This window comes from Varroa destructor, unplaced genomic scaffold, assembly GCF_002443255.2.
Source record: "Varroa destructor unplaced genomic scaffold, Vdes_3.0 BEIS01000001.1, whole genome shotgun sequence".
Taxonomy (NCBI): Eukaryota; Metazoa; Arthropoda; class Arachnida; order Mesostigmata; family Varroidae; genus Varroa; species Varroa destructor.
The window spans coordinates 48,212,856-48,240,531 of record NW_019211454.1 but is presented as its reverse complement, the minus strand read 5'-3'; the positions used below and the strand labels follow the sequence as shown (position 1 = coordinate 48,240,531).

At 39.9% G+C, this 27,676-nt stretch overlaps 1 protein-coding gene across 11 annotated transcripts in view; it reads right to left on the bottom strand.

The window, feature by feature from the left end:
• Positions 1 to 258: 258 nt before the first annotated feature.
• LOC111255352 (glycine receptor subunit alpha-2-like) overlaps positions 259 to 27,676 on the bottom strand; it is a 108,234-nt gene continuing 80,816 nt past the window's right edge. For 8 of the 11 annotated variants that reach the window (XM_022817238.2, XM_022817240.2, XM_086988032.1 and 5 more), the window contains 3 exons: positions 15,045 to 15,275; positions 9,834 to 9,872; positions 3,433 to 7,038 (listed from right to left, as the gene is read on the bottom strand). In XM_022817238.2, the coding sequence (XP_022672973.1) occupies positions 6,799 to 7,038; positions 9,834 to 9,872; positions 15,045 to 15,275 (510 nt within the window). In that variant the 3' untranslated portion in view covers positions 3,433 to 6,798. Of the gene's footprint in view, positions 2,051 to 3,432; positions 7,039 to 9,832; positions 9,873 to 13,066; positions 13,249 to 15,044; positions 15,276 to 27,676 lie in introns of those variants that run through there. The other 3 variants (XM_022817239.2, XR_015327031.1, XM_022817243.2) reach the window with 3 other exon arrangements.

Here is a 27,676-nt window from a genome sequence, read left to right as displayed (position 1 = left end):
CCCAATATGCATTGAAAAATATAATATGACTCTAGAGGATAGTCCGGATATAAAGCAATTGCCGTGTTCGCAATAGACCGTTACTATATATTATGTTTGTTCGCGTTTTATCGAAAAGGTTTGCTACACTTTTACAAGACGAGATGTAAACACCCATTCTCTAAGCGTACGTGAAAGACCCGATGGGAAAAGATCGTTAAAGTATCGTTTTGTTTCTTTTATTGCAACTGTAATCAGGATCTTTTGCGTATCTTGGACTCCACACCGGCACTGCGCGAGTCACTATTGGTTCAAAATATCTATATGCGACAACCGTTTGGTGCATAAATTAGAATCTCTTGCCGAAAAGTCCTTAGAGTCCAATTGAAACGCTGCGTCGTGTGAATCGCGACACACATTGCGTGTTTTTAAGACTTGAAAAAGGTAGACAATCTGTACTTGTACCTTCCGGACATATAGGTGTTACACTAGCATTCTTAGAATATTGACCTTTCACATGAACGCCATAAGTTCTCCTGCTAAGAATAGCTTCAAGCCAAGCTAGCTGAAAATGTCTAAGTTGCGGAAGAAGAGCCAGCAGCTTCCAGCGTGGGACACGTTTAAATACGGATTTAAAGTTGAAGCATTTAGCGTCGCAGCACTGAAACCTGTTATGCTTGATCATCCAATGGAATTCAATATTCAATAGTTGGAATATTGAATAGTATTCAGGCCTATAGGCAAACTACACATCCAATACGGTTCCTCGTGCATTGGCATTTTCGTATATAGTTTGAGCCATATTTTTCAGGACTTTACGCGCTACAGAGATTAATGGTACCGGGCGGTTATTGTAGAAGGCTGCCGTTGAGCTTTTTTATGGACAAAGCCGTCCTAAATTTCTGGTGCATATCCTTTACCGAAAGCCCATGAGAGCTCGGTACACGTCAACAGCTCAAAGTTTTTCACTACGATAGACGGAATTGCGTCTAGCCGTTTGCTTGTTTTTTACTGCAGCTTCTGCAGGGGCTGCCAGATTCTAAGGAAGCTCTTCTGAGATAGTAGATGGCCTGTTTTGCCGAATTTCGTGTATCGTCGGGTGTGTCTCGTTAAGGCGCTTCTTAGGATTTCTGCCTGCGTTCTATTGTCCCTGGTGAATATATTCGAAGATTCTGGCGTCCGCTACACAAGTATCCTCTCATCATAAGCGAACTTGCGCATAAACTTTAAACTCAAAAGATAACACATTTTAATTTATATTTCGTTAACCTTAAAACATTTTCAGTTACTATTAAATCAAACAATAAAACTATAATGAGCTATTTAATTTAGTAGTAACTCTTAAATGACAACAAAAAAAAAACAAACGTTTCACATCGTTTGTCTGCATCTTTGTCTCATCGTTTTCGAGCGTCACGATTCGGCCATTTTGTATCGCACCCGTTGATAAATAAAAACAAACCTTTTATACTTCAGCAACTTCTGTTATCAGACAAGCAGGGACCAAAAGACCGAAGTGGCGTTTATCGGTACAGAAATGCAGGTAGTTACGATATCCCTGCAGCGCTCATATTGATGAGGTGCATTCACACCTTCTTAATAACTTGACAAAAATTGCTTGTAACTTCCTTGTGAAACGTATTCAATATACAAGAAAATTTACTTAATGAAACTATCACTAACTTTCTAATTGTTTCGCAATTTTTTTCGGTACAATCGAAGCGTAGTATCGTTCGTCGAAGTATTTTGTGCTGAATCAAAACCAATTCAATACGTACTACATAATTTGTGTGAATAAATAGTGATGTTTACTATGCAGACTGTATCACATATATAGCGAAAGATCAATTTACTCATCTACATATATATAGTCTCCGTCGTTCATGCATAGTCTGATTTGGAAATTTTCGTGCAATCAGCATCCTTCAGTGTTTCGTGAAGTTGTCGAAGTAACTGTATTTCTGTAGCGCTCCCTTTACCCAAAGGTAATGAAGAGGACTCTGTAGGAGGGACCTTTGTCCGTAAACGTTGATAATGCGCCATTCTTTTCTTTATCCTCTTCAATATTAACCTGGGGATAAAATATAATAATAACAAGCCAGCATAAGTATATTGAAAGGTAGACTCTCATTAAAATCAGAGTTGAATTCAGCCCAGTTTAATTATACAAGTCGATACACCCGCAATTCTTGGAACGTCGACCGCGTCGAACGGAAGTCTATCTATTTATCTATCTAATCCGCTTTCTTCAGAAATCTACATTTCTACTCTAATCAGCTTCGCTAGCTGAAACGTATTTTCTCAGTTTGAACTCTGAGAAGCGATGAGCCTTATAAGCAGGCCAATCTAATATAAACTGCGGAGTTTGTGGACGAATACCAGTATTTCAGTCTAAAGCAATCTTTGAAGAAGTCAGCTATTGAGAAGCACGAAAAGTCTTGCGTATGAGGTGGAATACCAGGTCAATTTGACGGAGCTAATCTCAGCTTTTTTATGGATGGGCAATAGTGTTGTAAAGAAGGAAGATACAAACTTGAATTTGTTTTTACAGCTAAGAGTAATATTAAATATACGCTGAACCTTCTTAGGCACCCATACAACTTAGGGAAACAGTATAAGTTCACTCTTATTCTCCATCTTGGGGAAGAGCCTCTCTGATTAAATAAGAGGACCGAGTAAATCAGTTGAAGTCGTTCTCCATGAAAACGCTCTCAGGTCGAACAACTTCCAAATACAGCACGCCTTTGTTCGAACTCACGTGGCGATCACAGGCTTAGGACTAACCGTAAACCTGACCAAGACAGAGGCGACAAAATTTAGAAGGGGAGGCGGGACAGCAGTCACTGATCTCTTGTTTTTGGACAGATCGCCTCTTTTTTTTCGAGGGCAAATGCATGCAGACCAGACTTCACAGATGTGTTGTCTGGCTGGTACTGTGCAACTCTCACCCACTAAACGCTGGATCATCAGAATCTTAGGCTTTGGTTCGGAATATAGTTTATACTACTCCGAACAGATCGCCTCTAGTCTATGTAGACCGGTTTCCAATCTTGGGGTTGCTGGTCGCTTCGAACGGCAGAAGTTTCACCACGTACATCACCGAAAGACGCAGGAAGGCATCTGTGTTAGCCGCACAGTTAGTTGAATCGCTTCATCACTTGCCTGTTTCGACTGCTCTTGGCTCCTTCGACTTCAAAATAGCTCCGATTGGACATGATCACCCGAAACGGCCTTGCTTATATCCTAACCGACCTGCAACTGTTGGTTGAGAACCTATGACGCCGCTTCGAGCTTTCAGCAACGGAAGCCCTCAGAATGAACCCTAGAACTTGGGATGAAAAACTGACGAAGGTTGATAATAGTTATAATAGTAACAACAATAGTAATAAGTACTCAAATAATTGCGATGTGAACTTGAGTACATTTTACAGTATAATTGAAAACAGCGACTGGTAGATAGTAATATTATGTATGTTTATTAACAAACTTCTACAGAAGGTGAGCCGCAACAAGATGAAAATGGCTTTATCCCGAAGCGCGATTTTAAAGGCTATTTAAATATTTTTCTAATAACTTTAATCGTAATAAAGGAAATCCAATATTGATTGATAGTAATAAATCTATATACCTGATGGAATGTTTCTTATTTGTCATGCGTGTGTATCTACCTACACACATATGTACGAACAACCTTGATTTAAGCTAATGTGTAGCTATACTGTAAAACATAGGTAATTTTGACGCACTGCCTGCCACAGCATATTCATTCCAAGAAATATATATGTTCTATGAACAGAAATAATGATAATCCAAATGAAGATATTTCTTATTATCGTTCACCTGTGGCGCCAACAGTCCTAAGTACATAAACTAGTTATGCGTACTTATGGTACATATATGTGTGTGTATGACGTTAAACGCAACGATAGCGTTTACCTGCGAAAAACATTTCCGGCAAAATTACACGCAAACGCATTGCTAAACCGGCTTCTACGTGTTTCGCCTATTTGTATTTCCTATGTATACGTATGCATTTTTTCCTTGTTTAATATCCTCTGGTCGTTGAAGGTGACGAAATATCTCTTGTAGGCGACAAAAGTAGTCGTTGACGCGGTGTGGCGGTTCGTGCTGACCGTTCCTCGGTCTTTATCATGCTTTTAGTTAAACATTATACGTACAAGGCCCACGCAGCACGGTTATGCACCTACGTTAGCGTGAGGATGGTAATATGTCAGCTCTCTGACGATACCATGAATCGATTGTGATCTTTGCGGTTGGTTCGGTGTTGCATTGGAACATCAAAAACCGGCCAAGGTTTAAACCCTCAGGAATCGTTGACATTTTTTTACGACACCTAGATTACTATTATTATCATCATTAGTGTGATACGAACTTTGGTCTCGCAAAGGATATCCGTACATTGTTGAAAAAAGATGGCTGTGAAGAAGATAAAGCGGCGACGCTGTTACGCAAATGTAGTAGCTATGCCTAGATAATTGCGAACTAGAAGCAATAAAGTATAAAACATTTCGGGGAAATATTACGGTATGTGACCTTTAGAAAATATGTAGATATATTAGATAGAAAAATATATATAGAAAATAGTAAATTAAACTTTTTCTCTAAAGTTTCAAAACGACCTTTAGCAATGCACCTAAATTTCAGTCAAGTTCACACCGTAGTAGAAAAAGGAGAGACATTTACTGACTATTTGAAAAGAGCTCGTTGACAAGACGAAACAAAAGTGCTTCTGTTCTGCTGTCGTTTATATAGAAAAGACGAGACGAGACTTGCGCACATGGACGGTATCGCACTTCTGTGAAAGAAATTTTCTTTCGGTTCAACATATTAATATTGTAATGTAGCTTGAACCAATGGTCTCAATAGGAAGATCCTTACTAGGACACGTTTTTTTAACTAAGCTATGATCGAGACGATATTGCAGATGATCAACAGAAAACATATCTCTTTCATACGTATTTGCCCGAACCCTATCGCCAGAAGCGGCTTTTTCTAATGTCGGTTAATAGCAGCGCTTTTTGGCAGAAAGTGTTGACACGAGACACAGCTCCACAATAACTCTCACCTGTTCGTCTGCTTACCTAGCGGTACGGTATTCCTGCGATAATAAGTTTACTTCATTACTGAGTGCTACATTTCGTCGTGAAGCCCAACCACCCAATGACGCCAAGTTTGTCCACGGTAAGTAACATATCATAAGTTAGTAAAGTTATATGGTACGACTCACCATATTCAGCCTCGTTGGAATCGACCACTTATATTGTGAGACGTCCATTGATTGGTCAAATGGGTGTGTTTTATTCATCCGTAGAGCAACTCTAAACTATTCAAACTAGCGCTTTTTCTTTGTAAGAAGCAGTTCGATAGCGAACTTTGCTCATCCACAATTAATAGGCCCAAACTTACCACTATATACAATATTGAAAACAGGTAAACGTACGTATAATAGTAAGCGTCGAAGTTACGTGAGCAGGATAGTAACTCATTAGATTATTATTACAACATGGTAGAAAAATATAAATAGTTTACAACAAAAATTGGAATATAGGTCTACACGAAGCGGAATTGCTTCCACACGTCTATTATCAATGGGAGCGCTAGCCGGCTAGTTATTACCTAGAAGCGAATGCATATGTGTCATACAAGGACGTTATGTACAACGAAGACAGGGACACTCATAGCTTTTTTGTACAGAGTGAACTCAGGAGACTTTGTCGTGTTTTTGTTTATATACATTTGGCGATTGCATGTCACAATGACGTTAACTTTAAAAGCTATGTTTATTTAGCAGTTAACTCCCTTTCAGTTTGGCTTACTATTTTTTTTAGCGATAAATCTTGTCGGTATGAAGCCAACTATACCGTGCTATACATACACATCGTCCTAGAAATTAAGGGCGTCCCAAATGTACTGCAATTAACGAAAACTGCAAATCCAATCGACTGTCCTAAAATCACGGCTCCAGAGTGAACTGCCATATGAATTTTCCGGTATGTATATCCTTGTTTTTATATATTTTGCGTTATGTGTATATACCTATGGTTTGTTATAATAACTGTTTAAGACCACTCTATGCTATGCGACTATATATGTATATATAGTATGGATCTACACCAAGCGAAAACTCGACAATCCTGAACGTCTCCCATAAGAAATAACAGAAGACCATACATGTACAGCCATATATGTATGTAAAGCTACGAAGACTTCAGTTGACGCTGCCTACACTTATGATTTTCATTATTTTTCTTAATTGAGGACTATTGGTTTTGACGAAAAGCTGACTCGTAAAGACTGTTTTTTTTTTTTTTTAATTTTTTGATCGGTTGGCAAAGCAGTATAGTTTGTATGGTTGTAAATTACTATAGTTTCAATCATATTTGGCTAGAATTTACGCAGACGCTCACTCACGATCAAGTTGAAGAAACTCTTTAGAAAAAAAAAAACAAAGAAAATATCTCCAGGCATTAGGTATCGTTCGGTACCTGATTCGATATTTTTCATTTTATATTTCTCCCTGACATTTTCGGTTCTACTATCGTCAGATAGCAAGTGGCTAGAAATTTACGCATCTCAAGTGTGCTATCGGCACTAAGGCTGAACCAAGAAGCGACAGATTAGATGGATATTATTTCTATTCGCTGGATCAAATATAAATATTTCGATTAAAGTTCGTATCGAACCCAGATCTGGAGATGCCGGAAAAGGTTAGCTATCTGTAGCGTATCAGGGTGCGTTCACTTATAAGCTTGCGAGTTCTCTATAGGTATATCTAACAGCAGAAAGGCAGGCCACTCATTAATTAGCCACATGTAGGTAATATGGCCAATATATCATGCAAAAAACTAGAAATGCACTGGGGAAGCCAATGCGCGATAATCGGTCGATTCTTTTCGCGCACACCTGATTGCAGTTGAGGTAGAACGCGAACAGCTGAGTCGCTGCAGAGCCGTGCGACATCTGCAACGATGAAGCCTGCAGATGGCTGTTAAAACGTGCTCTACTGTCAGCCAAAATACCTGCCGGTTCCACGTTCTCCTGTGAACGATCAAGTAAATATATGAATGAAAAAAGTCTGGTTAGAAAACAAACACAAAAATCCACTCTGACATATAGCTAGTCGTGCTATTGACGATTCGCATGTCTAGCTTGTAACACTCTTATGACAGTGTACCGCAACTCGAGGACAGCTTTTTTTTCAATTCAATCTAGGCCTAAGATTGCTTTCAGTCTATTCGTCCCTAACCGATAGAAAGAAAATAGGAACAGGGTAAAAGCAAATGTTTTATCCTGACTGAGAGGGTTCGTACCACCGGCGTGCTAAATCTAAGGTTTGCTATATGCATTCTTCTATTCTCGCACAATAGGACGATGAAGCGAGGTAACTGATCCTGAGACGTGAAAATATCTTTGACATTCAATCGCTATGCGTATACGTAACAACTGCGTTACGCAAACAAAGAAAATTGATTCGATAGTGGCCCCCTATACACGTGTGGAAGTTAACGCGGAATTCTTATGAGGCTATCATTGTGTTCCTTGCAGATGAATAAATAAAAGTCTACAAAAACAAGCCTTTGTTGGAAAACATCGGTTGATCCTGTACATTCTCACACAACAGGCATACTTTAAAAAGGTATAGGGCGTAGATTTTTAGACACTCTCTGAAAATGGCTAGTTTCTTGGAAAGAATGCTTATTTTGATGATTACCTATTATGATGCATGGTGACACAGTGTGACAGGAAAATCTGGTTCGTCCGGTTACCAATTTTTGAGGTCATTATAACCTTCGACTGTCAGTCGAAAAAAAGGATCGAAGCTCTGCACAATCAATTGTTCTACTTTAATATTTGTTGCGTAATGCAGTTAATCTTCGACCGACCGCTCGAATTTGGCGGGGATCCCGATTTCCGCCGTCATCGTAACCGATAAGCTGGCTGCTTTTATATATATATATATGTATGTATAGGAGCAACACGTCGGCAGGGTCAGCAGTTAAACGAGTAGAAAAAGCTTCGCTTCGAAGTTGTGACAAATCGTCTTGAGGAGTTATATTTTCGCCTCTAGTGTTTGATGTCTGAGGCGGTCCAGATCTACTCGAATGAAAGTGGATCAAAAGAGCTACTAAACACAACATCTGCAGATTCTTTCTTTTTTGCTCCGGAGACCGGCTCTGGATGTACGACTCGAAAACACAGCGACAGTCATATTGGCCCTGCTAATATACTCGACTGCCATGTTAGAATAAAAGATCTGCGCAATCTTCAACATTGCTTTTCTATGTACCGAACTCACGATTCCATAGAACGCTGAAAAAATCATATATCTACTAATATAATATCTAAAATTTCAAGATCGAGTCTAGCATCAAGTTTTATCTATGGGCAGAAAAACTATATGGGAAACCCGAATTTACCGAATGATAAAGTACTATTACTGTAATCAAGACGTAAGCGTAAACGGTGCACTGGCGACGTACACCTGTCTATATCTGAAAGGGTGGTAAATACAAACGTAATGAACATTTTCGGGTAGCAATTAAGGACTGAACACACATTAAAAACACTTTGAGGAAAAGCATGCCAACATGTTTGTTCCTAACTAGAGATAGTTAAAAAAAAAAAATAGTGCAATTTTGGATCCTCTTGGTGCTCACACCAGCCCTGACTATGTAAGCAAATGCAGCATAGTCTTAAAGTTTTTTCGGTAGAACCTCGTGATCTTTATACGGATCGGAGACTGGAGTGAGCGCTCAGTTATCGAAGAACGCAATACGAGGTTCGAATAGGCTTAAAGTGAAATCCACGCAATGCCCTGGCAATATTACTAAAAGAATATTTAATGAATGTCAACGCGTTCTTCATTGTATAATAATAGCTTCGTGGAAAATAAGTTTGCCATATGTGATTCTAAATAGATAAATAAAATAAAACCATCCAAACAGAGGCATATAAAAAACGTTTCATAATTTAATAAATAAATAAAATAATTTCTTATAAGGAACTTATTAAAGGGGAAGATTCTAAATTAATAGCATAATTAATAAATATAAAAAATCGTAAAATAGGAAATATGTGTATTATTCCTTTTAATGAATGAAAATTACAGGTAAAAAATCGTTCATAGTAAATATGGGCTAAATAAAGTAATCTGCTAGAACGTAGACCATGGCTAATAAGTATTCGAAGGGCGCCTGTGAGACACGTGTGTCGATCATCAATAAAGTTAATCAATAAACTATAGTTATCAGTATGCTTCAAGTCGAACAAAAATAAGCTTTTTTTTTGCTAGCCAAACGACACACGGTAAGCGAAATTGAAAATCTATATGGCATTAATTTATTTCTACTAAATTTTCTTACATCTTCGTGCTCGATGAATGCAGTAAGTTGACAGAGATGCGAATTGTCCTATCTAAATTTAGAAAAAATACTAAATGCACGTTTTACGTTCAACGAAGCGGTTACTTGTTCTTGAATGATCGAGCGGCCTACAGATAGTAGAGCTTTCCAATAACTACTTGGTTGAAATCCGTGTCGTATAGATACATCGTTAAAGAGCTGATACACGGTATTTTGCCTTGCATATAGTTCACAATGCGTCTTCACAGCTCATTCCAACGTAAGGGAGCAAGTAGAATGGGTCATGTTGAAACAATTTGTATTGAAAATCCGGTCGCGTCTATAACTGTCCGGATAGTTCTTTAGCAGATCAACACAAACTGCTAAGCGCAAGATGTCTGCCATACAATCAATCTATAAATACTGACTCTATACATCCTAGAGTGCTAGAGATGTGCGTCTATCCGAACTTTCTCTTCAATAGATACTTACCACATTTGCCGTTTGGGTCCCGCCATTGTTTGTCGTTATCTACAACGCAAACACAATACAATGTATGAATTATAGGTTAGCGCTGTTAACTGACTGATGATGGCATTTTTTGTCCAATATGGAATTTTTTCCGCCGTCCTCAGGGTAAGCTTTGAATATAGAAAATAAAAAGGCACTTTCCTTGCTGATTTTGTTTATAGTCAGTCTAACAACAGTCTAAACAATATGACACTATAGTTCAGGTCTTGATATTTCGTTAGGGGTTCACTGAAGAATCAACTGGGACGGCTGCCTCACTTTTAGAAACTAAGTTTTATCATCTCATTGTACTATATATTTACTGTATTTTCACAAGTAGTTTATTAGTAGATCCTCTGTAAATATCGAATTTTTTTACTATTCAATCAAGTCTCCATTGCTAGCTATTATTATCTCTTGTGCTGTATATAACATCAAGGATCTGTTACGCTCCGTCAGAGCAATGGTTCCAATTTGAAAGGTATCTACGGGAGTTTTATAACCTGAACGTTACGCTGCGGTAACACTCAGATTTTATACCTCCCTAATAACTATACCTTAATAATATATTATCTTGGAGAAAGACCGTATTGGTTGAACTAGTTCTAATGGATTTGATAATAATAGTTGATTAGCAGCAACAAAACAATATGTGTTACTTAAGAAAAAATACATTTCTTACTAACAGAATGAGATAAATGGCTAAGCTACTCCGAGGCGAACGTTGTTTATAGCGAAAAAGCTGATCCTTTACAGAGAGATGTATACGCTTCACTGCGCACCTGTCCGTTTTATCGTAACTGTACTGTTTATCATAATCGTGACGTCACCTCCTTAATTATGTTATTCTATTAGTTCGATACCGAACAAAAACAACTACGCCCTTCATCGATAAACGTAAACCCCCCTTACGGACCTTACAAACTGACACTGAGAGATCAATTTAAGCGCGTAGTGCAAGGACTAATTATTACTATACTAGGCGAACGACCCATTAAGAAGTGGCTCAACTGCCACAGTGGATAACTAACCGAAAAAAAAGATCGCATCCCTTATTTAAGCAAAGGTTTCTTATAATGTCAAAAGTTAGATCCGCGAATGACCTGAAATTGGAGTATTATATATATATATATAAACACAAATGAAGCTTTGAAATCGGAAAGAGAGGTTGTTTTCGATTATGCGAGGTTTACAAAATGCCTATATTAGCCCATTAAACGATGGGTAAAATACAAACAGAACATGCCCACCAAAATATTGTTGACATGAAGCGCTAGAGTAGTAAATTTCTGGGATGATTTCAGGAACCAAAGGCCAACTGTATGCGTAAATAGATCTGTGTTGTTAAGGAAAAATCTCAGGTGCATTTCGTTGAGACGTGTTACTATGCAGAAAATCGTAATAGTGGAATTAGTACTCCCTTCCCGGTCTTAACAAAAACATTCTGCCGTTATTGAATTTGCCCGCTTTAAGGCTCACAAGCTTGAATACGAAGAGCCGAAATCGTACGCATTTTCAACATACGAGCTATGTTTAGTCTTTATAAGACACATGCCAAGTTTTTTTAAAACGGCTTTTACTGCTACTTTCCTTCCCAGATCATGGAAACAAAAAAGCCAGTGGCCTAGGCTGACCGGTAATAGCAAAAAGCAAGAGGCGGCAGGCACGCTCTGTGCAGGATTTACTCAGCGCAGGCAAACATTCTCACGTGTGTTCACTGGGTGTCGACTAAAAGTAACAATAAGCTACTAGTAAGGGCGTGTTTAGGGAACACATTACAGACTGCCTCCAGATGTACAATTTAACACCGCCACCAGCATTGAACTAGCGAAAGTGTGTTTGCACTTAGTCCGCCATTTTCCTCGGATACGTATCCATGGGCACCGTTCTTTCCTCCCTCCCACTTTGCCCTTGTTAGTCTGCAACTGCAGTAGTAGTGATTGCTACTATTAGGTACATAACATGTGCAATTGCCCCGTTCGGTCACTAGCTTGCTTGTACGACGGTTCCTTTGTTGACCTTATAGCGTAAAACAGAAAATGGATGACGGGACACTCAGCTGGGTGAGCCGTTTAGGCGGTGGATGTTGAACCTCGGACGGTCAATCCCGCCTATTTAACTGTCTCCTGGGTAAGGACCTATGCGCTATTGTGCCTTTTGTTTCCACATTCTCCTCTCCGGTTACGCACGGCCGGACAGAAGGGGCAAAAAGTTCTGCTGAAAGCTAAAGCGACAGAGGACTTCGCCGAGTAGAGGCAAGCAGACGCAAGGGCTAAATGATCCCTTTTGATCACAACTCGCTATATCGTCTCGTTTATTGCCACTTGCCGGTAGGCCTAAGTAACCCAAATTGAACAAAAGATTCAAGGCTATGTCGGCCGTGCTTCATCGCAAGCTTTGCAAGATCAAGTCGACCTTACATAGATATCCATATATCTTCATAGTTTCGTCTTCTTTCTTTTTCGGTGTACGTTCGGTTTCTGTGTCCAACGCACTGGAACCGCTAATTTTCTACCATAACTCCGTTCCATATATTTACTGGATTTAGCAAACAAGGCCGATAGCAGTGGTCACTAGTATCACATTTGCTATTCGCGGTATCAGAGCCCCCCACTTCTTATAGAGGAACAATATACGATAAGTTAGATCGCTGAGCTAAAAGTGATCGTTTGTAGACGTTGACGTGTCACACACGTCTCGTTACCGAAGTCACTTACTGTTAAGGATTAAAATACATACTAGGATTAACTATTAGGTGTTATAAATAATTCATAACAATTTTAACGACCATATAAATAAATATAGGCATTAGGTGACGTCACCTAATTTATCTATGGTGAGACCACTAGGAGGCATTTGTGTGGATGGGTGCTCTAATATACCATATATGTTGCTATTCGTATAGCTTATATCGTGCGCCTGCTGGCAGTCAGTCGGAAAATTATAAGCTTCTGTCGTGTGTGCTTTTATCGTACATGCAACAGGGCCTCTTTGCTTTCGCCAAAAGGTCCGTTGTGTATGTATGTTATACGTTATATACATCTACCCATGTGAGTGGATTGATAACAGTCAGAGGCAGACATTGAGCTTGTTATGCAGAGCTTGTCTGCTGTTGACTGGAAAGGAGTGTTGTCGGTAGCTGAATAACAGTATGAGTCAGATTTTATCTGGGATAGAGCCAAGTAAGTGTATCAACCGGTGACACAACTACTTACCTACTGATTGTTATGGGTATCTGCCACCTCCGAAATCAGATTAGCCATCAGAAACGCCTCGAATGGCCGTTCGTTCCTGGCAACATACTGCTCAAACCAGGCGGTAAGACACGGCTAACGTGTGACGACGTAAAAAATAAAGTAAACGAGATAACGGGCACGATCTATGCGACGAAAATAATCTAGAGGCAGGTACGAATGCACAAGGTCGACAAAAACAGAAAAAAGTAGGAGGAAATTATAAAGGTAAAGTGGTGAGGGGAAGAGTGTACCAGACAATGTTTCTTATAGCTAATTTATAACGAAAGGCCGTAATAACTAGAATGAGGAAGTACGAAACAACCTGCTTCGTCGTTTGGGAAAACGTGCCATCGATCATATCGGACTCCGCTTACGTATACCGGGTGAAGACAGTCGACACTATGTGTAGTACCTAATGAAAGTTCACATCGTTTTTTTTTCAGAAAAAGGAATGTAACTTTTTTTCATGCTTCGATCATTTCTGTTATCAAAGTTAGGCAAGCCTGTTGAATCGACTAGCAGGACTTTAGGTCGGTACCGGAAGTACTAGAATTGGAAATGCTGATTATGAGCGTCAAATGCAGAAAGGGCTTTCGTAAAAAAAAACTTAAAACAGAAATGAACGTGTCAGAATAACGTTGACTCATCAACTAATTTTTGGTTTTTTCAGTAACTCGTCTAGTAACGTTCTTCCTTCAATCTAACTACATCGGCCGAGCTTCGAAAATCACACACACACACACATGTCGCCATTGCCCCCATTCTCCCCCTAGAGGTTGCTTATAAGCGGGTTTGAAGCATGAATTCAATTTATCGTCTTTACTTCTCCAGTACAGCTGTACCGGCGTACAATTTTCGTAAAGTTTGTCGCGGTTAACGGCATCATGTAATAGTGACCTAATGCACTAAAACTTTGCTCCGCGCTACAGGTGCTAAGTACCTTCCCGAAAAGTTCCTTATTGAAATTCTCACGTTTTTTTATTGCTGGCCCTAACTAATAATTGGTAGTGCACGCGGCTAGACAAATAGCTTTATTTTTTGATATGGTAATATAGAATGAAAAAAACGTCGGCCTACTACAAAATGAAGAATGATCTTTATGCCAATCATTATTAGCAATCTTCAATTATAAGATATCGGTATGACGTACTGGTAATATTTCTTTCAAATGTGTAACTCTTCACCCAACACTCTTCGACATACATTTTTTGGTTATATCTCAGAGTTCCGATTTGAACGCTCCAGAGACTTTGAAATCAAACGAGGTTTTGTCGAATAAAACAAGGTAATCTATGGATATTGCAGGTCGCACCTGTTGGTTGTAGCTCTCGAAATAGCTAATATCCTACACAAAGCTAAAAGCAGCCGAGTTTTGAGCAGTGACAGTTGCGCTGTCTGACATTTGGTCGTTAAAAAAAGCCAGGCAGTACATGATTGCATACTCGGCATTGGCGCAGCACATAGTATACCATTATCATAATTGCAACACGTAGATGCGTACTGGAGTTGCTACCGAGCTTGCCGTCAGCTACGGTAGCTCCAAAACGCACCCGATAAAAGACGATGAACCATATTAATTTTTGGTTCAAGGAGACAATTTGGGTTTTGGAAATGAACGCTATTGAACATTTGCGAGACCGAACCATTCAGGCCACTGGAAATTGTTCATGGTTTCACATAGCCATTTTGAGGCCTGGATAACTAGGGCTAAGTGTCTACTTTGTGGCAGCTAAAATGAGTCTAAGGTACGTGTGATTAAACATGGTATGTTGATACGAGAATCGTCCAGACGATTAGAACTTTGAATTGCAAGCCCTGATGAACGAGACAGATGATGTCAATGAGTGTCGAGGACTACAAATTTATTAATTGCTCTTTCGCAAACATCACCTGCAGGAACTATTACAGTTAATAACAATATTGGCGTTTTTCTTGTTAATTTTTCTTTTTCACTCACCGTCTTGATATCTGTTGGACGATTTTGTTGCTGTTGCTGCTGTTGTTGTTGTTGCTGTTGTTGCGCTACACAGACCAGATCTGATACGGCGTGGGGTTTTTTGCGCCAGAGATAGTTGACAAAGGTAAATTCGAGTAATGCCGTAAACACGAACATGGTACATACGCCCATCCAAACATCGATGGCTTTTACATACGAAACGGGCGGTAGATTCGATTGGATGCCGACACCCTACAATCATACAACAACAACAGTAAGAGTTTCCATGTTTGCTTACAAGTGCAAATGTCATCATACTTCATCGAATCTTCAGGAAGTGATCTTCATTTTGCCAATATAATTATTAATCATACATCATTGTTATATAAGTTCAAGAAGGCGATATACGATTCTGCACGCTAGTCAGTTGGTGCATGCAAATACAGGGCATACGAATGATTAGCTGGATTTCTGACAGAGAACAATAACAAACGTCGGTTTGCAAATATGATGTCCAATTTAACTCAGAGCTCTAACTTCACCGTAACCTGCTCTCGAACTACGTAGAGCTATTACGCCACTGATATGCCCAGAAAATATTCCGGAAATCCACAAGGAATAGGCGTAGGTGCACCAACAAAGCGGTTTCTTCGAAAAACCAGAAAAGGCTAAAGGAAAAGCAAGGTTGGCATGGCACTATAACGATTTTATTATTATAGCAGTAATAGTAATTTAACTAAACGGTTAAGCAAGTTCTTGTGTTGCTGTCAAGTACGCTGGAAGACTAGTTGAGTTCCGTTTGTGCTACTTGAAACAGTTGGCTTTGCTTGAAACAGTGGAGCATATGCCCAAGCTGGACCTAGAGCTTATAGGCGGGACGCTAATAAAGAGGACTCTAAAAGAATCGTTCGCGAACTTCTCCAACACCTGACTGCTAAAAGTTCTCGGTTCTAATTTTTATCACAAAGCATGCCCAGAAGCGGCTTAATGTATCAGAATAATGTACCCTAACTATATGGTAGTATCAATGGATTTGTTATCTCTTATTTCTCACCAAATAGGAATGAAAAGACGCTTTCATCCTCGATGCTCGTAATAGCAAAATACGGTTTTGGGTATAAGGGTGTATTTGGCGAAGATGTCGCCAAAAAGCGGAGCCTCCATCTCAGAAACTTTACTCTTTCTTCTTCATGGATTCAAGACTCGAATTGCATTTGCTAGGAATGCTATAAAGGCCCATCTTACTGGCCAAGCGATATAGAACTAAAGATTCTGCCTTTTTTCTCTCATTCGTGCCTGGAGTTCATAGTTATGCAGACGGAGAACGTCCCTCGCTAGCGAAATACATTTTACGGACAAAGCGGTGGTTCTTCTTCTGCAGCTGCCATATGTAGGTTCACTTCAAGGCTGGTCAAACCGAAGTAGTACAAATACAATGGTATCACTAAAACTCTGTAATTACTGTTATTGTGTTTTGCCAAGCGATTTGTTTTCAAGTGATGACAAAGGAGTTTTCTTAAAAATATTAAACTGGGGCTCTGTTGTCATTTGCCAGCTTTTGTCCATAGCGTAGCGACTCCTGGAGAGTCAAATATATGCAGAGCAAAGCGTTAGGAGAATAGATCAAGTCTATGTAGATAGTATCGCATGAACAATGTATGATATGTCTCCGAAAGTACACAGTAATGAACGGTCAGAAACTGTGTTTGCTAGTTCTTCGTATGGGAAAGCCTATTTTTGTTGGCTGTTGTCATCCAGGGCATCGATTATTCTTTGCAGGCCTTAGCATGCTGCGTGGGACCTGAGATTTATAGTTGTCTAGCCCACACTTTTGGAGAAAACTGATCTAATACCATCAATATTTCAGATAGACGCAGACAAGTAAGTACCCGTCTTAACTCTGGTGAGGTTTAGAAAAAATACGCATAGCGCCATAAAAATTGCCCCGCGAGCCAGAAGCTCAAAATCTATCATTAGTTTCCTTTTGCTATGATGATTGGAATGAAAATAAGAATATGATTTTTGAGTCTTTGCTAACTTTCATGCCCTACCAGATCGATGTACTAAAATACCATAAATATGCTCGATTCGTTGTTTTCGGTGAACAAATCGAAATATGCCTATTATTAGGTTACGTGGTTGACGAAAATCAGACGACGATCGAGTTCTGAATTGTCGAATAGGATCAAACGCTTTGTCAGAAGTGGATCAGATAAAGGCCATGGTACAAACCCGGAAGTGGGGTTGTACAGTACACAGGACTACTGAGTAACAAGCACATGATGAACGAACCTGTTTGAAATGAATCACACTAACTAATAGTTACTTCTGATGTTGTTGCAGCTTTGTACGCACTTTCGTAATACAGGATGAGAAACAAGAAGTAATAAATATATATATAATAAGAAGAAATAATAATAGCATAAGCTTTAGTTGAACTACCAGGTTCTGCTAATCGAACGATATAAATCAACTAAAGCTTCTCGTAGCGAAACGTTAAGGTTTGCGTTATCAAGCCTTCACGCTTCAGTGAGTGGGAACTTTTCAATTAGGCTCAGCCTAAACGCCCGCGGTCGACTAAAGTGGAAGATGAGTATGGGAAAACACTACCGAACGAGCGGTTGACGAGCTAAAATGACGCCATTTTTAGTTGATTGCCTCTGGTTGAATAAGTGCAAGTCATCAATCAGCTAACCAAGTAGACTTGTTTGTAATGAGATTCCCGAACTTGTCGTTAGAGAGGCTCCTTAAATCCCGAAAGCTACTCATTAGAGACATGTCCAAGATTATACTTAAGATTAAATAAGAACAGCAAACAAATATACACTGCAAAAAATCACTAGAGCAGCTGGTCTTCCATAGCTAATTTATAGTAGTTTAATGAATCTAGGTCAAGTATCCTTCAGAATATGATATCGTTTGAAGGCGGAGAATAATAATGGTAATACTATGAGTATATCACTAATCATCTATTGCAGCCCATACGTGTTGATACACTATTGAGCTAACTTTTTAGGACACACTCTGTATAAAACAGACAAGTTTTATATGAAAAAAGCACATTTTTCCATAAATAAATAGATCTTCGCTTCTGTTTGTCCGGAGTTCTTAGGGCAGATTTTCTCTCGGTCGAGCGTAGTGTTCTATAGTCCTCATTACTACAATTCACGATAGTTCCGCAAAGCTAAAAGGTTTCTGAACGGACATACTAAGCGAAAGAGGTTTCGTTTTCCAAAGTCCCAAGTGGAGAAAACTTTGTGGCCGTAACACGCAATAGCCGCCATAGAACGCCATAGAACTGATGAAAAGCAAATAATTACAACGAATCGAGCACGCAAGACGAAAGGAAAGGGAAAGAAAGGGTCGATGCCTAAGGTCACTCGTGTCATATTGAAAGGCAGATCAAAAAGCTGCAGCAAATATATACTCGATATATCGGTGCGTTTTGTTGAACGGTCAAGAGTGTTACCAAAATTTAAGCGACCAAATATGCATACGTATGTATGTTATGGTCGCCGAGAATTTGAAGGAGTACAGAACCCAGATTTCCTGATTTATTAAGCATTTGGGAAAAGAACATTTGACGAAACCACTAAGCTGATACTCTTCATTTTCATTTACGTTGCTCTACCCTCCCACCTCATACTCTTTCTACTAACAGTAATGCCACCAATGGAATACTGGCTATGCCCGATCGTTATTAGACTCGAACAGGTACCGAAGCTTACGTGCATAGGCGCGCGCACACAAATGCCATCTTCCGTTGCATCATGTGGCATTGCTTAGCGCCTTTTAGACTTGAACAGAAAAAAGGCGATGAAACAGTCCTTCTAGTGCTCTACCTGTGCCTTTGTCTTATCTGACACTTCTCCTTTTCTTTCTATGTGTGCAGCACGAGCGTGCTTCGTTGATTCTCCATCCGAACACAAACATTCCCTTTTTGACGATCACAATGGTACGCGTACGTATCTTTCGTGATAGAGCGGTAATATACTGTCGTAGTGCTTGGTAATTTAGCACCACAAGTAATGTTCACAGTGTGCATGACTCAGCAAAATAGCCTAACGCTGACAAGGCCGTTCGTTGGTTTAGAAAACAATCGGGGTCAGAACATGCATTGCTCGAGGGATATTTGCCATTAGAGGGTCCGTATAATAAGCGGTCTCCAGGGTGGTAAAAATAGGACAGTGTTTGTTTTTGACACTCCCAAGCTCAGTTACATATGTCTTTCCCATATCAGCTGGCCATAAACCCCACAAACAGGGATATGGGAGGGATTTTCTGTGCCCACTGTCCTCTACCATTATTTGATCCTTTTGAGTAACGACAGCGTCGTTGGGGTCGCCGAGGTGATTCTCAACTTCATTTGTCTCTTAATCGTACAAGTGTACAGGTGCACACCTTTGCTAGCGATTAAATACAACACCCAGTTGTTCATGGTGACCTCACTTACGCTAAACAGATTACAGAGCAATTGAAGCTGTCGTAGGAGAAGCAGATTGTGGCGAAACGCCAGAATACAAACGGAACTTAGCACGACTTAAACCATATGCTTTAATAGGGTGCTAAAGGAAAGGTACCAAATCGACGGCAGGCTAACCGGCCGTAGGTATGGGTTAGGGTGAGATACACGATGACTTAGGGTAGGCCGCAAAACGATAATGGTAATGTGTCGAACATGAAATAAGGTATACTGCACAAGCCATTATTTTATTAGCTTCTCACATGGAACGGCATGATCAACTCATATTTGAGGACCCTCTATATTAGATATGCCTTTTTATAGATACAAGTTGATGGATACAAATTAGCGATTCTTTGGACCGCGTGTCCAGATGCTGACCTTAGCTTTCTAAGCTACCGAGGTCTAGCCATTATTTTACTAAAATGCAAACAACTTTTATATGCTTAGAGCATATAAATTATATATCTTTTAACTTTTGATGCGCAAATAAAGCTATTTGTAGATGGACTTGCTATCATCGTTCTTTGACATCTTATTATACGTGTTTTCACCAATTCGCTTACAGCGAAAAGGGAGCGGACTATTTACATAACGTGATCGTTTGTCCTACGTTAACAACCCCATTCGTTATTTGTTTTTTTCAGCATCAGCGCCACACGACCTTCATTACTTTCAAGCTGATTAGAAAGCGCCGTTACAATCTCGAGTCGTTTGGTTAACGTCGAACAAGCAAACCCACGTATGTATGTCTGATGTATACTTTTTGTATATATGGCTAAGTTGCTCGTACTTCTATTCGCGGATCTGACCCGTGTATTGTCTATAGTCGGGTAAATATAAAATCTATAGGGTGACTGCGCTGCTCTTGTCAATATTAGGCAGGAAGTACAGATATGAAATACATTCGAAAACAGCCTTTCAAAAGGTTTCGAGGTCACTTGCCATCGGATTTAGAAATTTATTGTATAGTTTAATGTGTTGCCAGGCTATGATAATGCAACGCACTGGGAAAGTGGTCGCCTACCAGCTTGGTTCCATTAATGATACTAGGTTAGTCTACTAATAGGTCATAGAACCCTTAGCATTAATACGTAAAGAAGTATTCGAGGGTTGACTCGAAGTTCGTGGTATTTTGCCATTCTTAATTGTTTCATCGGGTTCATTGACTCAAACTGTGAGGACTCAGGAAGTCAGCGGATATTTTTCAAGTATGCCACTCTCTTACATTCAAACGCAACGATCATGGTAGCGCAAGCAGGCATTAAGGTTTCGCTTTGAAACCTTGGTAGGTCGGGGCCTCCGTCAGCGCAGATCGCAGAAGATAGACCCAAGATGGCCTCTGGTGTGGTGAGCACTTATTTATTCAGAGGTTATTCCTAGACATATGAAGGCGCATTATTAACGAGGTGAAACTATTCATATTCATCGGCTACATTTTTATATAAAAAAGGACGCCATTTGGAGGTTACCTGTTTTTACTCCAATTAGTCTGACTTAAGTTAAAGATAATTTTGTTTTCTTATGTATCTTTGCTCGGATGATTTGACATAAATCCATGGAACAGAAATGGAAACTCATCATCTGGCAACTAAAATCTGGCAATGAGAAACGTCTCTAACACCAATTAACGGCGCTTGATTTGATAAATTACTAAGAGAATTTTTACATAATCCCTGATGCCTTTCTTGATAATAAACGACCTTCTTATATGAGCAGAATACTGTAATTGCTGACTCACAATTTACTTTTGATCTAACTTTTATGAGGCTCAACCTTACGAAACCGTGACCTCATTCATGACCTCTAACCCGTTGATCGTAAAAGAGTCTATTATTTACTGTTTATTGCTATGCCTCTGATTGGAACGACACAATTTCAAACGCAGCGATTTTTTTGGTATCGCCTGCGTAGAGGATACGCGTGTTGATTTAATTAAAACAGTCAAACGAATTCAATAGAAGGAGCGAGGCGATTGGCCTGGACGAGTCGGTAACGTTGTAGGTGCTGAGTCAGCTTCAGTTCCATAGCATCGTAAGTTGGGTTTCATTGCTTTGATAAATAGCCATTACGATCTCCAGGTCAGTATGTTGTAGTTCAATTTCGGCCTGATAAAACCCGGATGGATAAAAACGACATCACTTTTAATGTCGCTATTTGGTCTGCCCTTGGATAGTAACATAAGCCCATAATTAGTAAGGCGTCTTCTATACAGCAAAGGATTCATTAGATCTACTTTTTAAAAGATCTACTTCTCGAATCAACTTCCAAGATGGTTGTATTTTAGCGAAAGAACTCAATGGCCGCATACGCTCTTTGAGATTCTGTAGTGAAAGTGAACTCCCCGTTCCAGAATCTAATACGCAAGTTGCTTTCGACGCTCTATTGGTCATACATTAAACTCGCAGAGCTGTCGTTTTCACCGTTGCTCTCAAAAGCTTACATAATTTACTTGGCGTATTGGTTATTTATGAGCGGTCAGATCGAGCCCATCGGACGTTAAGGAAACAAAGTCTGCTAGCTTCTAAAATATGCCTAGAACCAAACATCTGAGCTTTTGGAGGCCTTCGTCTTTTCAGACTCACAAAAACTGAGGTAATCGGAGAGCCGCACCTAATAGTGCGATTTGATTATAGCAACGTCGGTAAAAAGACAACAAATGCTTGGTCAAGCGCTTCAATGTGCATTGGAACGCTCGTCTCCAATATAACTGATGAGACAAAGTAGGCCTTCAACAGTAGAGGATACGTCCCGTCATTCGTTCAATACGGTTAACATCGTAATCTTGTGGGCTGATCAGCCCCGGCTCTACGTAGGCTATTTTAAGGGCTGTGAAAGTAGACGAAAATTTCAGTCCAGTTTGAACGAATATTGCAGTGCCCTTACCACGTACGTGTCGGTTTATCATTTTCATTGCTTACATTAAAAAACATTTGACTTGAACAGAAGTGGATCTTATTTTTTTAGGGGAATATTTTGCGGTTGACTGGAAAAGAAGATAGAGCAGAAGTACGAATTGGAAATCATGGATCAATAGAGCAATAGCTTCCTGACCACTGCAAACGAAGTTTATCGTTAACGTCGGACAGCTCGACCGTTGCCTGAGGTCGTTTCGCGGTGCATCAGTGCGTATTCGAAAAAACCGAATCCAGTAAAATTTGGAGCTGTTGCAACCGGTATGAGCCAAATAATCAACAAAACACCTGGGAATTTTTTTCTCCTAAGTATACAGAATCCCAAGTGATATATACACATCACAGGGCATTTTAGGGGCCAAACGTACGAAGGTGAAGAAATTGTGGGCGGACTCGCATTTTGGGGACGGGTGGTCTCTTTGTTATACCGCCACTGATACAAGTGGCTTTTCTAGACTGAGCTCAGAATAAAATCGACATGACTCGTATTCGGCGCTCGGTTGAAGCAGACAAACATGTGCCAAATTGGGGGGTGAAGCAAAGCTGTTGTTCAAATAACTATTGGTAGAGAAAACCTATCAGGCAGGCTTTAGGAAGTTGTGAGAGGACGATGATTTGCAACTAAAAACCTGGGGCCAAAGCTGTCTTCGGAGCGCATAGCCGGGAATGTAGTTTACTGCCTGTTTGTAGTGTAGCACCAGCAAACGAACGTGTCGTGAACCCAAACTTTCGATAGCCATCAAGCAGGAGCTTAAGTGCGCATGTTGTTATTTTACAATGCACAGAACGAAGAGGACATTTGCGGTCGGGTAAACGGCTAAAAGCCAATGGAAGAACTGCTATACGAATCTTCGTACAGTGCTTTCTAAATAGCGAAGTGGCTGTGGTGTTTTCGGGGAACACCATACTTAGGATAAATGATAAGTCCTTGGGACGAAGGGTACTCCTATAATCGTGTTGGACTTCAATGTTGGCCTAATACGTCGGCTTTGGTAAGTAGTTTATCGATGGTGAACTTTCGGACCGACCATCGCTGGATTGGAGCAAGAGACTAATAAACACGTAATAGCGCATGTAGTAGCAATATGGCGTGGGGCCTAGGCTACTATGTCTTGATTTTAAAAAGGCCAGGAATCGCTACTTTGTGTCTCGCAAATGAAACAGATCTAATAAACGATCTGTGTGAACGAAGGAAGTTGTTAGCAGCAGTGTGAAGACTTAATACGCGTGGTGACTTATTCGTGGTGCTCGCATTGGTTTGTTGTCAATAGATCGAGTGGCTTACTTGCCTTGGTTAGATAGTTTTTGCAGTAGAAAGCTCACGGGATCAAGAATAAAAATTAAATAGCAGCATCGAGAAACATGATATGGTTAAGAACTTGAGAATCGTTTGACCTCCGTTCAGTATCTTTTTTGGCCAAGTTTTCCTTCCAACTTGGTTTCAAGTTTACCTGTCAAGTTCATCACGCCTTCAGTTTGCATTGCGAGGGCAAATTATTTGCACCTAGAATTCATAAGCCATAACTTAAATCTGGTTAATCATGGAACAATGCTTAATGGGCTTATCGGCACTTATTGACGAAGACCTCACGCACTCTGGCGCCTTGTAATTCCTGGTAGAATTAAATCTCATATTTGTTACAAACACCTAGTCTCCAGAGGAGCTTTTAGTTTAAATAAGATTACATTTAAAATATTGTAACAGAACTTTGTGATATCTTCGGGTAGTAAGTATGATAATAAACTCATCGCATTATTAAACAAGTTCTTCTTAACCCCACTTGTCGATGCTTTCGGATGAATCTCCTTTGATTTCAACCAAATAGCAGAGAAACGCGAATGGATGCATACTCTTTTTGCTGACGGCCAGATCGTTTTAGAAAGGAACGTATGGGGCAAACTTCAGTAAATGAATCGACTACACACACTTTCAAGGAACGACCTAAGTATGGCTCGTAGTATAACTTATCGTTAATGGAATCACATACTGTCAGATACTAAGGTCACACAGAGTGATAGAATGAAAAACTGCCTGTTTTCATTACAAAAATTATACATCGAGCTCGAAAAGAGGAGCGAAGGGTTTAACTAAATATTTCTTAAACGTAAGCAAGGGCTTTCCTACGGTAAGCCCAGACAACGCCTAGGTAAAATGATGCTTTCTCTAAGGCCGGAAAAAGGGAGTCGAAAAGGTTCAGTTAAAAAAAATCACCTTAAGAACTATTTCGCGATGAACATGAAATCATAGTATAACTAATGTTGGAACCCGAAGGTAGTTTCTATTAACTAACTGTTGCTATTAATTACAGATTTCATGGTAATAACGGGGGAGTTACAGAAAATTACTATTAATGTGGTACAGATATTTGCTAGAAATAGGTGAACAAACACGACATGCGCAGGAGAAGTTGATGAGTCGAGAACACTTAATACTTAAGCGAAGAGAACAGGACAAAAGGACGAGTGCAAACATGCGGGGGCCAAGGTCTGAATGAAAGCGCTATTTAAAGCTAGAACAGAAACATTCGGCACAGGGCAATAACTTGTACTAAAATGGGCCCTATCAAACTCCAACCGTCTTTGATGAGGAGGTAGGTCTATTTGTGCCTACTGTAGCCTATGATAATACTATGCTAATGCTAAATAAACCTTAGGTAGCCTAAGCCCATTACAAAGAGCAGTCTCCTGGCGCATAATCTAATATCATCGTGCAGTTTGTACAAGGGAAGTGGGGGGCATTCAACATTCCTAAACCCCAATCGAGGACTTCGCATGGGTCTAGACTAGAAGAGAGAGCGAGAGAGAGAGAGAGAGAGAGAGAGAGAGTCGAAAGCCAGCAGGTGATCGCTAGAAAAGCCAGTGCTGTCGATACGGGAAAAAGTGATTAAATGCGTAAAACGACAAAGTTCATCGAAGCTACGCGCAAAGAATCTTAATGATTCGAATTTAGCTGCCTAACACTCTTTCCTAAATCGTAGAATAATACCAATAAACCAATAGGGGCAGTTGAACATGCTGGAATACTATGTCGTGTTCTGAGTAGTCGTCCGGTTATGCTGACCGATCCATCAACAGTCATCGAAATAACGAAAATTGGCACCCGGTTCCTTGTAAAAATGTACCGCACACCTAATAAACAAAGGCACATTACATTATCTGCTAGCTTGTCAGTCCGCTGTTGAAGATCAAACCTTACCAAAGTGTTGCTTAATGAATTCTTATGTTGGGGCCCACTTCAGGCGCTTGGCAGTATGCAATAGTATGCAGTTACGGAATACTATTAAACAAATATACTACTTTAGAAAAAAATACATGCTTATCGTTGCTATTGTCTTGCCACTCGTAGAATTTATTAGGTTAGGTAGATTCAACCTGCAGCTATAGCTGCAGCTTCATATCTAGCAGCGGCCATTTTGTCGTGGTCAGAGATCGTCTGCTTACTGATCAGTGATTCAGATTCGGAGACGGGCATAAATAAGCTTTGTTTTTGCTGAAAATCAAACGATGTCTAGCCGGACGCGAGAATTTGAAGCATTTGTTAAAACACAGATAGCACTCAATGAAAATGAAGTTAGATGCATCGCTTTAGTTGCAGAAGGCCATCAGCAAAACAGCAATAGGACAATTTCGAAAAGATGTCGATAGTTGTAGGTCGGTTCGTCGACTCTTAGTTCTATCTAACTCACTGGCAAGTCTTTATTTACCTATTTACGCAAACAGTTCATTCGTAACACTGTCTAGTCCCTGTTACACGAGAGTTTTCATCTAAAATCTGTAGGTGTTTATAGCGATTTCCGGTTTGTACAAAAATGTGTTCTGTTTTCATATTTGAAGGGGACATTGATACAGAGATTTCAGTTTATAGTCGCGCTAATCACCGAATACCGCTCTTGGTCTGTTGACGAGTATGCTGAATGTGAATGAAAATATCTGAAGAGCCATTCGCGGCCGATAGGTCACATATTGAAATCTTATGGAAGATCAATGACGATAATACGAAACGGGACGGTTGTTAACGTTAGGTAGAGCTACGCTTTGCAGTACCACCTCTATGCGTAGCATTTGATGTCGTTGATGGCGGCGACAAACTAAATCATTAAAGGGTCGTCTGAGTATTTCTCTTTTCCTACATATGCAATGTTTTCCACAACCATTTGGACCGAGCGAGTAAAACTTGAAATTAGCTGCAACTAGTACGGCAGGTGGCCCTGGCCTAACGAAGAAACGCCATTTCGACAAAATTCGTTGCCATCTGTTAAGGCATAGAAATTTTTTAAGATGATGACTGAAGTTCCCCGAAACAGTTGATAACATTGCCGAGCTGAACATACCGGATACAAAAATGCCACTAAAATACATAGCTTGTCATTGTAAATTATTGATTTTTGTTATTAGCAAGTTCAAATATGTAAACAAATCGTAAAGTATAAATACGCCATAGGCCGAATTCATAATTCTACCTATGGCACCCATATCCTACGAATTTTATCGTAGGATATGGGTGCCATAGGTAGGAAAAATGTTCGAGCGGCTTGTTGACGCTATCGCTGTTTTGGTGTTTACGCATGTCTTCTCGGAAGAAGCGCGCGGTGCAGTTTAGTATCATACAATACTACATAATGGCAAGCCTGCATGGGCACATAAGTGCTTGAGGTCTCTGTTTCGTCTGTTCGCACATGGCTCAATAGAGCCATGTGGTTGTGTGTTGTGGTGGGCTAATCCATTAAAAATCAACCATTAATAGAAAATGGGACGCTGTTAAATGGCGAGGGCGCGATAATCATGTTTTAAAACTTAGTGGAGGATAAATCAAGAGGCACGTAGACACGTACAACAGCATCCGGCCTGCGAAGCGAGAGATTGTCGGAGTCAAACACAGAACTGCGACTGTGCAAGAAGAAACAGACTATCCCGAACCTCTTTATGTCATACAAAAAAGTCATCGTTATTAGGTTCTTACTTTAGTCAGCAGCAATATATATATATATATATATATTATATATGTGCTAATAACCAGATTCTGAAAAAACAATGCCGCATGATGATAGTCATTTAATACGTACGTATCTAAATAATGAAGTTCGATATTTTTCATGGCTTTAAATTTGACCTCACAACCTTAACAAAGCCTACCCTGGACAAATGTATAGGACGACACGTACAATATTTACGGTATACGTTTGTACCGCTACAGACAAGCAAGTTGTTTCTCCAAAGTGAGCCAATATTAGTAATGAATGCTTGAACGTCTACTGTTGCACGATAAACACTAAAAG